This window comes from Gopherus flavomarginatus, chromosome 1 (assembly GCF_025201925.1).
Source record: "Gopherus flavomarginatus isolate rGopFla2 chromosome 1, rGopFla2.mat.asm, whole genome shotgun sequence".
NCBI lineage: Eukaryota > Metazoa > Chordata > Testudines > Testudinidae > Gopherus > Gopherus flavomarginatus.
In genome coordinates, this window is record NC_066617.1 from 103,766,135 (window position 1) to 103,778,588 (window position 12,454).

Genomic DNA, 12,454 nt, shown 5'->3' on the forward strand with positions numbered 1-12,454 from the left:
AGGTCACCTTGGAGGCAAAATTCCAAGGATGAAATTCAGGCCCCATACAAATCAATGGGATTTTTGTCATGGATCTCATTAGGGCCAGGATTTGGCCCCATAGTTTCCACCACCAAAACCAGTAGATTTGGGGAGATCTACTAGAGGCCAGGTCTATCAACACTGTCTCCCAACATTCCTATGACGCATGATACACCTGACCAGCACCACCATCACCATCAGAAATAACTGCATTAAGACGTGTACTCTTAGCTGGGGTGAAATAACTCCAGTTGGAAAATGGCTGCTACGTGTACAGCATGTGAAGTATGTTGTTTTTGGGACCACTACATTCCTTTACACTTAATGTATCCCATCTTGTTTGCACGTAAGCAAGTGTTAAGTGATCCACTAGAGCACAGGAAGTAGCAGTTGTCTCATAAGAAGTAGGATCAGGCCATTTGCTCACTGAGATCATGCAAGTAGTAGCCCTGAACATTCCAGTCAAGGACCAGGCCCTGAGTGTGTTCTGCAAAGTATACAGAAAAGTGCTCCATGGATCCACCAGCCTGGGCAAACTCCTGGTGTGTCTGAGCTCTGAGAACAAATGGAAAGCTTTGGACTTGTTAGTGGATGGAGGCCTATGCAACCCAGAACTGTAGCTGGCTTTTCCTATCTTTAGCCTTGAGATCTTTACTCTGTTTGCAGAGTCTAGAAAGTAGAGTCCATAGTACAGGCCCACCACTATATTAACATAATCTGTGGATGACACAAATGTTGACTACAAAAAGTGGGACAGTTCAGGGCAGCTTAGGAGCTTTCTAAAGGAAAGCATTATTTTGGATTTGGAAGGTCTGATGCTCAGCTGGTGTAAACTGAAGTAGCTCCATTGAAGTCAGGGAGCTGTGTTAATTTACACCATCTGAGGATCTGGATCACAGACTGGATTAATTTTCTTTGGTGGATTTATATTGTTCTCTTAAGATTTCACTCCATTCTTCTTTACTCCTCCTTCCATTCTCTTTACTCATTATTTCAATATGCAGGTACATTGCAGTGAGGAAATAATATATTTTTCTTTTCTTTCTTATTGTTCATCTGATCCCCAGCCGCATGTTGGGGAAGTGCTGAGTATTATTATGTGTACTCTCAAAACTCCTATTGACCTCACTAGAAGTTTGGGGTCTGCATGGAAAGCATGACTGGTACCTTGTAGAAACTAATCAACCAGTGTCACCAATGCAATTTGCCAAATCACATGGCTTTTCTCTGGAGAGAACACACAGTAAAGAGAACCTTGAGTAAAAATGAAAACTTGAAAGCTATGCTAATCAAATAACCATTTCTTCCTAGGGTCCTTTACAAATACAGGAATGGAAAGTCCTCAGCAACCATCTAAATCAACTGATTATTCAGAATATAATACTATCCCATGCCCAGGGGCGGCTCCAGGCACCAGCACACCAAGCGCACGCCTGGGGCGGCAAGCTGCGGGGGTCGGCCTGCTGGTCGCCATGAAGGCAGCAGTCAGGCTGTCTTTGGTGGCATGCCTGTGGGAGGTCTGCCGGTCCCATGGCTTCGGCGGCAATTTGGCGGCGGGTACACCGAAGGCGCGGGACCGGCGAACCTCCCGCAGGCACACCACCGAAGGCGCGGGACCGGCGGACCTCTTGCAGGCACGCCACCAAAAGCTGCCTGACTGCCGTGCTTGGGGCGGCAAAATACATAGAGCCGCCCCTGCCCATGCCACAGAGTTAACTAATGCACTGTGATACGGGGACACTGTACGCCAGCAGAAGACAAGAAATGGAGGCTGCTTGTAAAACCTGCATTCTGAGTAGGATGAGAAGAATTGAATAGAATGAAATGTGAACAATTTAACAATTTACAGATCATCAAGTCTGAAGTGAAGTGTCTTGGTCTCACAAGTCTGCCACGTAGGTACACCTTCCACTGCCAGAATTCAGTGACAGCTCCATGCGTTGAGCACTTGCTGGATCTGGCCCACAGAAGTGAACTAGGGCCCAGATTCAGCATGTGCCTAACCTTGCCTTCAATGGGGTCACTCACATGCTTAAGTGCACTGCTGAATTGGGGCCCAGAGAGACAAAAAAAATCCAGTGTAGCTTATCTCACTTTAGAAGAAAAGACCCAAGAGCTGAAAACAAAACTGAAATGATTCTTTTTATCTAGGATTAAAAACCCCTCCTAAATCCAGAAGTTGTCTCACAAGCTGGGAAATAAATCAGGTGCCTTACAAAGTGGAGGATGCTTCTGTTCCTTCATTTGTTTCCATCATAAAAGAGAGGCCTCTAGATACACTTCATATATAATTCATTTTCAGGAATGAAATATTTTCCTATTTCAAAAGCTGATGGCATACCTATGCACACCAATGCATAGCAGTATATATAGGGACTACATGATTGTGAAAAATGAAGATTTGATCAGCAGGAGTTGGGAATGGCCTGTGGATCACCTCAAATGAGTGCTGATCAAATCCCCAGGTCACACCACACCATTAGATTTGTTGTATGTGCCACATCTTACAGAAAAATAATTTTAGGAATGCTTGTGACATATTTTTATTGGGACTATTTTTGTATCCCTCCACCTGCCAAGCCTTAGTTAATGTGAGTTCCACTATAAAATACACAAAAGGAGAGGAAAAAATAAATGACCTAAAGTTGTTTTTCTAAGTCTAAAAATGTCATGCTTTAACGTCCTATAATTCAGGACCACTGGGAGGACTATGGAATACTGGATTCCATTGGGAAGCTGGGCATTTCCCCTCTCCAATGGTATAAAAGTCTCATTACTATCCCTGCAGGGTTGTAAGACATTAGACTTTGACAATGTGCCATTTTTAGATACAGAAAAGCTGTCAGCTACTAAGGCTGAGTACCACTCATCCTGAACCTCCAGTGAGGGTAAGTTCAGTGAGAATATACCCATTTGCCAGAGGAAGGAAGGCAAGTTTACTTCTTTTTAAAGGCAACTGTCTGAAATGGCTTAGGGCAGAGGTGGCCAACCTGTGACTCCGGACCCACATGCGACTCTTCAGAAGTTAATATGCGGCTCCTTGTATAGGCACCAACTCCGGGGCTGGAGCTACAGGCGCCAACTTTCCAATGTGCCGGGGGGTGCTCACTGCTCAACCCTTGGCTCTGCCACAAGCCCTGCCACCACTCCACTCCTTCCCAGTCCCTCCCCTGCTGTGCCCTCGCTCCTTCCTCTCCCCCACCCAGAGCCTCCTGCACACCACAAAACAGCTGATTGGGAGATGCAGGGGAGGTGCTGATCGGCAGGGCTGCCGGTGGCTGGGAGGTGCTGGGAGCGGAGGCAGGGAGCTGACGTGGGGGCTGCTGACGTATCACTGTGGCTCTTTGGCAATGTACATTGACAAATTCTGGCTCCTTCTCAGGCTCAGGTTGGCCACCCATGGCTTAGGAGTATGGAATGTTACAATAAGTCCCAGAGAGATGGCCTATTGGGACAGATGATGAGATCATAGATTTGTGACAAACTGCACAAGCATGTGATACATATGAACTTCACACACTCGGGGTGTAGACAGACATGCATGCACACACATACAGTTGTTTTACCTTGGCATGATTATAAATATCCACACAATTTTCTGTGTTTATACTTTTTGCACAGATGATCTCACAGTGTCGTTGCAAAGCTTCAAGCTGGAAAAATTTAGCAGCAGAGAGAAGCTAAACAGTAGACAAAAAAAAGTGTTAGAAGTGCTGAACAGAACAGTACTAAACAGTATCATTTCCTTGCTATTTTATTACATTTATACATAGACTTATAGTTAAGTTTAATTTAATTTATCAGTCATTTAACTGCCATAATAAGAAAGTTCTTTTGCTGATTTTACCCTTTTCAGTGTTCAAAGGGAAATAACATAACTCAAACTATGATGAGCAGTTGTTGGTAAGTGATGAGTGGAAAACAGAACATTCAGATCCAGATGCTGCCATGTTTGGGGTGCGGGGACAGAAGTGTATAAGTTCCCCTGATATCTGGGCACTATCGAGGAAGCAGCATAACCATGAGAGCATATAGCCCTTCCAAAAATGTGACTCTGAATGGAAGAATCTGCACAGCTACACGTTAGAAACAAATAGCCAGGGTTCAACCCTGCTTTTTGCAATAGCACAAACAGAAGTTATGGGCTTGATGAAGGAATTAGAGGGTGAAAACATATGGCAGGTGTTATGCAGGTAGTCAGATTAGACAATTGGAATAGTCCCTTCTGGCCTTAAAATCTACAAAGCCAAGTAGGTTCAAACCTCTTATCTCAGCTGGTGGAAGAGGGTAGTGCAGGCAGATCTCCACTCAATCCCTCTTCTAGCTGGTGGGAGACAACAAGCTCTGCTGGGTGAAATCCTGCTTCCACAGAAGTCCACAAGAGTTTTGCCACTGACTTTTATGGGGTCAGGATTTCATCTGCTGCCTCTTTTTCTTGCTGTCTGGTTGGTGAAAGAGCTCTGCTCCACTTTTTCTCCTTCCAAATGTGATCCCATTGTCTTTCCTCTCTTGCTTAGAAGGTAAGCAGGGGTTCTTCAGCACTACGCAGTTTGCTCTTATCAATATACATATATCAGGTTGAGCTGGGAGCTCTATCTATCTTTAGGAATTTATTTACATAGCACTTATCACTGGGAATACCCAACCAAGTGCTGCTCAGTGGAACCCAACAGTGCCCTCACACTGCAAACCAGGGCTGTTAGGAAAAAAAACTGTTAGAAAGTTGCTCTGGCCCTGTCCATCCACTCACCTCCAGCTCTATTCTAATCCCCTAAATAAATCCCAGATCTGGAAAATCTGCAATGCTGATGTGACAGCAGCCAGCTGGCCCCAATTATGAATTGCAGCAAAGATTTCAGTATTTCCTGTGCTTCTTGTTACATTTATAATAAAGCAAGTTGCTAAATATAACTTTAGAAAACTAGGGCCGTATCCGGGCTCCAGCTGCCACCGTGGCTCAAGGAGTCAGACCTGTGGTCCACAAGGGCTCTTAAACCACAGGAAACAAAGGGAATCCTGAGGGATTAGGAGCCTTCTCTTAGGCAGCTGCATAGTCTTTACAAGGCTGCTCAATCCCCTCCTTTTGTCCAACACAGCTGCCATATTTGACAGTCAAGCCCATGGGAATGCCCTCAGAGGGGGCCATGTGCCGGACTTGGGACACCCATAAAAGGCCAAATAGCCCTTTCTCTATAAAAGGCCAAATAGCCCTTTCTCTTTCCCCATCCAGTCAACTGTTGGGGTGTTACCTAGTTGATTAAGTGTATAGATCTAGATCTGTAAAGCTGTTGTCCTATCTAGCTTGAGAAGACTTTTCGCAGGAAGGATTAGGGTTTATAGGCCTCTTTGCAAAGTTGTGGGAATGAATTTGAAAAATAAGAGCTGGTTTTAGTAAGAGAAAGGAAGTTAATTCAAGTGATCTTAGTTAAAACGACACCACCGAACTGGAGAGGACTAATTCCAGTTTTGTCTGCTTATACAAATGCTCCCCCCTCTAAAACTTCCTCAGCAGGATTATTATAAGGGTTACGATACCCACCAAAATAGACTCTCATTGGCCAATCATACCCAATTGCTGCCAGTTTCTGGTAGCGCTATCTCTGTCAAAACACTTACCCTTGCTTGGGTGTCTCACACTGCAAAATAACATATTGGCAGATTCTATATAATCTGTGCATTATGATTGTTACCAGATGCATAAACATCAGTGATTTTAATATTTAGTGTCCCATATTAGTTTTACCTGATATAACCTGAATGCTGTGGATATGAACGCTTCCAGCTCAGACTGGCGAGGAAGTAGCCCAAACATGCCTTTACTTGTGTTTTATTGGGAGCCACTTGGTTGAACAATGGTTGATAATAACAATGCACAGGATATTGGTTATGCACATTTGGCTGGGGTGAGGATGAGGGGGAAGATGACAAAGTGTAACTGGACTCCTTGGACAGGAGGATAAGCTTTTGGGATAAAAAGGATTCTCCTTCCCTCCATCTCAGGAGGTGCTTTAAGGTCCAATTCAGCAACACAGTTAAGCATATGGCTACTTGAAGCTGAACTTTTACTTCAGTGGAACTACTCACATGCTCCAAGTTAGGCATATGCTTTCATATCTTCCTGAATGAGGAACTACACATGAGATTATTCTAATTTTCTGGACATCTAACTCCTAGCTAACAACCCCAGAGACACAGCTTGGAAAGGGGAATAGACTGATTCAGTGGCAAGAGACATCCTGTTAAGACTAAGGGAATGAGGCTGTTGTACCATGGTGAGGGGAATATTTCCATATTTTGTAACACAAGCTTTTTGCTTTACTAGAAGAGTTTCTCAGACTGTCTGGCCAGATGTTTAATTCAAATTATCTTTTGCTTTGGGATTTTTCTCTCTCTTTTCTGTCTTATGTCCAATAAAACCTACTTTTATTTACAGTAACTGGAATTGGGGGTGGAGGCTGCAAGCTGGGTATTCACAGTGGTGGCACCTCAGTTAGGATCAACTATGAACTCAGAGAAGCCGGAAGAAGTGATGGAGAGACAGTCTGAGACTGGAGGAAGAAATGAAAGCAGGTTTTCATTCCTTTCCTCAAAAAGTGCTGACAGATGCCACTGTAGACATGGGGAAAACTAAATGACCTGGTGAAGAGTTCTTTGCTGTTTGCCAACACTTGATGGAGACCATTTCCATGTGCAGCTATGTGAACACTGGAGAGATCACTTATAGTAACTCCCATTGGAATGAAGTAAAATACTTCTTACCTCCATTATTTCATTATTCTTAATCAGGAGTGATTCTGCACCGCCACAATAAAGATACTGCATAACCAGCTGAAACAAAACAAAGAGATTGTTTGCTCATGAAAAGTAATCCCAGACAACAAATGTTCACTACATATAGTAACTCCTCACTTAAAGTCATCCCAGTTAATGTTGTTTTGTTGTTATGTTGCTGATCAATTAAAGACATGATCATTTAAATTGTGCAATGCTCCCTTTTAACAGTGTTTGGCAGCTGCCTGCTTTGTCCACTGCGTGCAGAAAGAGCAGCCCGTTGCAGCTAGCCGGTGGGGGCTTGGAACCAGGGTGGACCGGCAGCCCCCCTACCAGCTCCCCGCTCCCCCATGTTCCCTGTGCCGCAAATGACCAACAGGCTACCAACTGCCAGCAGTTCAGCTGTCCCTCCCCCCACTGCCATGTGCTGCTCCTGCCCTCTGCCTTGGAGCTGCTCCCGGGAGCCTCCTGCTTGCTGTGCGGGGGTGGAGGAGAAGAGGCGGACTAATGTCAGGGTGTCTCCCTCCCCCCTGCTCCTGCCTCCCACTTACCCTATCTCTAAAGAGCGGGGGGGTGGGAGGGGAGAAACACAACTGAGTTCAGGACAGAGGGAGCTTGTTGGCAGCAGCTGCTGTCTCAACTTGCTGATCTACTTAAAAAGGCAATGTACTTAGAATGGGGTCCGCTTACTTAAAGGGGCAATGTGCATCTCTCTCTCACACACACGTGTGTGTCTCTGTCTGCAATGCTGTCTCCCCTCCCTCCATTTGTGCTGTCCTGTAGAGTGTGAGGCTACATTAACAATAATGTGTTAACTCTTGAGGGATCAGTTAGTTTATCATTTAGCAGTAAGGCATTCCCTGGGAAATATCCCTCCTTCTTCCATCCTCTGACTTCACCACCTCAACCAACCTTCACAATCATCATTGCTGTGTATAGTATTAAATTGTTTGTTTAAAACTTACTGTGTGTGTGTGTGTGTGTGTGTGTGTGTGTGTGTGTGTGTGTGTGTGTGTGTGTGTGTGTGTGTGTGTGTGTGAGAGAAAAATGTCTTTTGTCTGGTGAAAAAAATTTCCCTGCAACCTAACCCCACCTATTTACATTAATTCTTATGGGGAAATTGGATTCACAACATCATTTTGCTTAAAGTTGCATTTTTCAGGAACATAACTACAACGTTAAGTGAGGAGTTACTCTATGTTACTGCCTTTCACTATCCTGCCTCCCTTTGCTTCAGGGTCATTGTCATTAGTGTAACATGGTGAGGCTCACAGAACCATATCATTCCCGCTTGAGTAAAACACATGAAAGGGAAGGGGTTACTATGAAAAATAAGCCACTTTGGAAAAGCCACTCATGAGCAGCATTTTTAACTTTGCATCATGAGAATGGTATGGTGGGAGAAGGCGTGTGAGGCTACCAAACAATGTGCAGGGCTACGGATTTGTCAGTCAAACTGGTCAAAAACCAGCAGGTGTCAGGCCATACATGGACATCTTCTCTGTCTTTGCACAGTTCTAGGCTTCTCTTCACGGGTAGCATGGCTTCTCTCCCAATCCCTATTAGCCACAGTGCTGTAACTGTCCAAAGAGGTTCAGGTAGCTCACAGGACAAGTTGATCCTGGTTCATTCATTTTTTGATACCGTTTTAACACCATTTATTCAGGAGAACATGCCACATATAGTGTCTGTTCCCTGATTCCTTCCCTTTCTGGGAAACCACACCCTCTTCTTCACACACTTCTGTAGGCAAGCATGCTTGGTGAGAAGGTCTGTGCTGTGGTTTTGCATTGTAACATGGGCCAAATAATATTTCTTCTCAGGAAACTGAGATTAAGTTTAAATGTTATTGCAGGCAGCTGTAAGTGACACTGAAAAATATCTGCTGCTCTAACAATCAGCAGGACCGGCACTAGGGGTTTGAGCGCCCTAGGCGTATGGCAATTTCACCGCCCCGCGCGCTGGTCCCGCGGCTCTGGTGGAGCTGCCGCAGTCATACCTGCGGGCGGTCCACCAGAACCGCGCGAGGAGCCGACCGTCTGCAGGCACCATTGCAGCAGCTCCACCGGAGCCGCGAACCAGTGGACCCTCCGCAGGCACCATTGCAGCAGCTCCACCAGAGCTGCCTGCCGCCCCCTCCGGCAAAACGGAGCCCACCAATTATTCTGGCGCCCTAGGCGATTGCCTAGGCTGCCTAAATGGTAGCGCCAGCCCTGACAATCAGTAAATAGAACTGTCGTTCTGGTTAAAATAAATTTTTCTTAGACATGCAAGTTCTTGAATACACTGCATCTAACCCAACAGGTGAGACAGATACGTTTGGCTGTATATTTTCACAGAAGGAATTACAAAATGTGAGTAAACAAATATTGCTAGGAAAAGAAAGGCCTCTACATCCTCCAAGCTTGTGTGTGCAAATGCAGGAATATCAAACATGAGAACCTCCCCCCGCAAAAAAAAAAAGAAAAAAAAAAGAAAAAAGAAAAAGAAAAAGTATATGCAAGTGTTCCACTGAAATGTCCTGCTCTGTCTTCAAAGACTATAGAAGTGAAATGTACATAGCTAAATCTAGTCATTCACATATTATTTGACTACAATCAGCACTATAATGCAAGTTACTATATAAAAGAGTTGAGGCCTTTGCTTATGAAACCACTACTCTAAGGTATATGACATGACTCATTTACTAAATGTAATTGCATTGATTTGTGCAGGGTACATACAATTGTTGACGTCACACATTCCATTCGGATACCATGTGTGCACAGACTTTACCTGAAATATGGGGTACTTCACATAGCTGATCTCAATACAAGTGTTCTCAGCTGAGGGTTTGCTAGATAGCAGCGCTTTAAACCTAAATAAAAACAAGCAAGATTGAAATACCACACTACAATGACCTTTCTGCTGAAATATAGCGAAGTGGAAGGGAGGCGACCATCTATTACTGTGAAAATAGGACGTTAGAATGCAGAGAAGCTTAGCGGGATTTATATCCTGAAATATATGATGGTTTATATACTGTAGAGGGTATGTCTACACCGTAATTGGAAGCATGATTGCAGCTCAGCATACAGCACTGCAGCATGGCATACCCATGCTAGCTTTAACCTAGTTAGCACAACTCTCAAAATAGCAGTGAAGACACGGCAGCGTGGACTCTCGTGCAGGCTAGCAATGCGAGATCATACCCAGCTTGTGGGCAGGCTTGTACAGCCCAGGCTGAAGCCAATGCTGCTCCACCTGCATTGCTATTTTTAGCCGAGCTAGCTAAATGAAAGTGAGCATGGGTATGCCTTCTTGAGCCACAATCACATCTGTGATTGCAGTGTAGACACACCCCCTTAAAGGTATGTAATCAAATTCAAAGTGAAATTAGGAAACCTCTTTTATTAGGGCCATTTTTGAGTAAAACCGGCAACTTTTAAAAATTCAAAAACTCTTTTTGGATTGATACCAGCTTGCATTTTAAATATTTGCAGCTTTCCTCCCCCTCTCACATCTCCATTGTGCTGGGTTGCAAGATGGCCAGGGCAAAATGTTGAAGATTCTACACAAAGAAGTTTAATACTCTAATGCAGGTTTAATATAATTGTGTGGGGATGGGGAGAGAAAGAATTGATATACCGCTGTTCTCAGAATGTTAAAATTCTCATTTCAACCATAGATTTGGATAGCAGAGTAGAATTCATTTAAGTTAATTGTAATTGTATGTGATATTATACAGACATCTAGGATTTTAGCTTTTAAAAATGTTTAAGTTACTAGATTGAGATGGACACCCTTAGAAACTGAAGACCTCTTTTTGGCCCTGATTCAGGAAAACATTTCTACTCAGGACAGCACATAAGCATTGGCCTACACAGGAGACAGACTTAAGCAAGGGTCTAAATGCTTTCCTGAATCAGGGCCTGAATGCACACCTTCATGCACAGGACAGCTAAGTAAGGACAGCAAATGTGCAATGTTCCCAATGTGTCATACCTTTGTTTTTGAAGGACTGCCTTTTCAAGTACCTCTGCTAAGTCTGGCAGCTTGTGCTGGTGCTTTTTGTTATCAGAGACATATCTCCACTTGAAACTAGTCTGAGACCACCACTCAAATCACAAGCAGCCAACAGATATTAAATGCTTTCATTCACAACCAGCACTGGTTGTATTCAAGCCAGTACCTTAGAGCTGAAAGGCCCTAGACTGCATTACCAGTTCTCTGTGTCACTAAGTCCTCTTGTTTGCTATGTTTTTTCTCTTTCCTGCATCCCACACTATTCAAGATATCTGTTTAACCCTTGACATTTTATTTCAGGACTCACAGCATTGTCTTATATGCCTATCTTCCTTCTCAATGCTAATCCATTGCAGACAATGTAATTTCTTGATTGATTGCTGTATTGGGGCTGAAACTGTGTGTGTGTGTGAATGGAGTACACCGCTACCCCGATATAACGCAACCCGATGTAACACACATTTGGATATAATGCGGTAAAGCAGCACTCTGGGGGTGCGGGGCTGCGCACTCTGGAGGATCAAAGCAAGTTTGATATAACACGGTTTCACCTATAACGCAGTAAGATTTTTTGGCTCCCGAGGACAGCGTTATATCGAGGTGGCGGTGTATTTTAATTAGGTGTTAACAGCCAAATAATTATCTTCGCCACATAAAACAAAAGAAAGCTGAGAATCATGAAATGGCAGTCTACAAAATTTTGTCTGAGAAAGGTGATATACACAGATACCCTCTCAATTACATTTTCTTTGTAAATCCAGCTCCAGGTAAGTGTACCAGGTTTCTTACACTTGTTTTTAGGTATTTACATTTAAAGGTGTGTTTTCTAGATAGCAGGAAATTGTGTCCTAGGTTAATAATTCAATATTTTTGAGAGGGAGGGGGAAAAGAGTGCCTTGCCCCAGCTCCTCCCTGCTCTCCAAGGGATACTTGCATCTTTGGACTTCAGGTGCCACTATTTTTCTCTCAAGAGTTGGAAAGTATAATAGACAAGAAAAAAAAAATTTCCCACTCTCTGAAGCTGTAACCCAAACCTTCCACCCAATGCATGGTTAAGACAATGGGCTAGATTCATCATAGATACTAGTGATAAAATCCTGCCTCACTGAAGCCAATGGGAGTTTTACTATTGTCTTTAACAAGACCAGAATTTCATCCCCAACATTTCCCAAAAGTTAACCCATAGCACCTCCTTCCCTTTTCTCAAGAGAGACCTTCTCCCACTTAGCTTTTCCTTGTTCCCCCCATTTCCATGCAAGAACCCAAACCTCTGCAAGTGGGTGCTGAGCCTCCTGACACCCACATAACTTATACCCCTGCTGGACAGCCTTTCAGCATGGAACTGCTACAGGCTCCATGTCAGTTTTTCTCATGTGTGAAGCAAGGGGAGGGATCTGGCAAGGCAAGCCACCTATATAGGCTGTGGAAGAAGGGGAGATTTCTAGAAGTGGGGCACATATGATAGGAATGGCTCCACCGAGGAATTCCAACCTGGAACTTCCTCCTCTTCCCACAGATCCTCCCTCTACCCACAGGTTCCCCCAAGCCTTAAAAAAATGGACATTCCTGAAAGTTTAACACATATGTGTTTGTCTATGTATTTTGAATGTGTCCACCACCATACCGTTTACTGTAGGTGCCTCTGGAATGCCCAGCA

General features: G+C 44.1%; 1 protein-coding gene across 2 annotated transcripts in view; it reads right to left on the reverse strand.

The window, feature by feature from the left end:
• ABTB3 (ankyrin repeat and BTB domain containing 3) overlaps nt 1–12,454 on the reverse strand; it is a 325,425-nt gene that overhangs the window by 3,210 nt on the left and 309,761 nt on the right. For both annotated transcript variants that reach the window (XM_050926302.1, XM_050926291.1), the window contains 3 exons: nt 9,568–9,649; nt 6,781–6,849; nt 3,588–3,701 (listed from right to left, as the gene is read on the reverse strand). In XM_050926302.1, the coding sequence (XP_050782259.1) occupies nt 3,588–3,701; nt 6,781–6,849; nt 9,568–9,649 (265 nt within the window). The remainder of the gene's footprint in view (nt 1–3,587; nt 3,702–6,780; nt 6,850–9,567; nt 9,650–12,454) is intronic.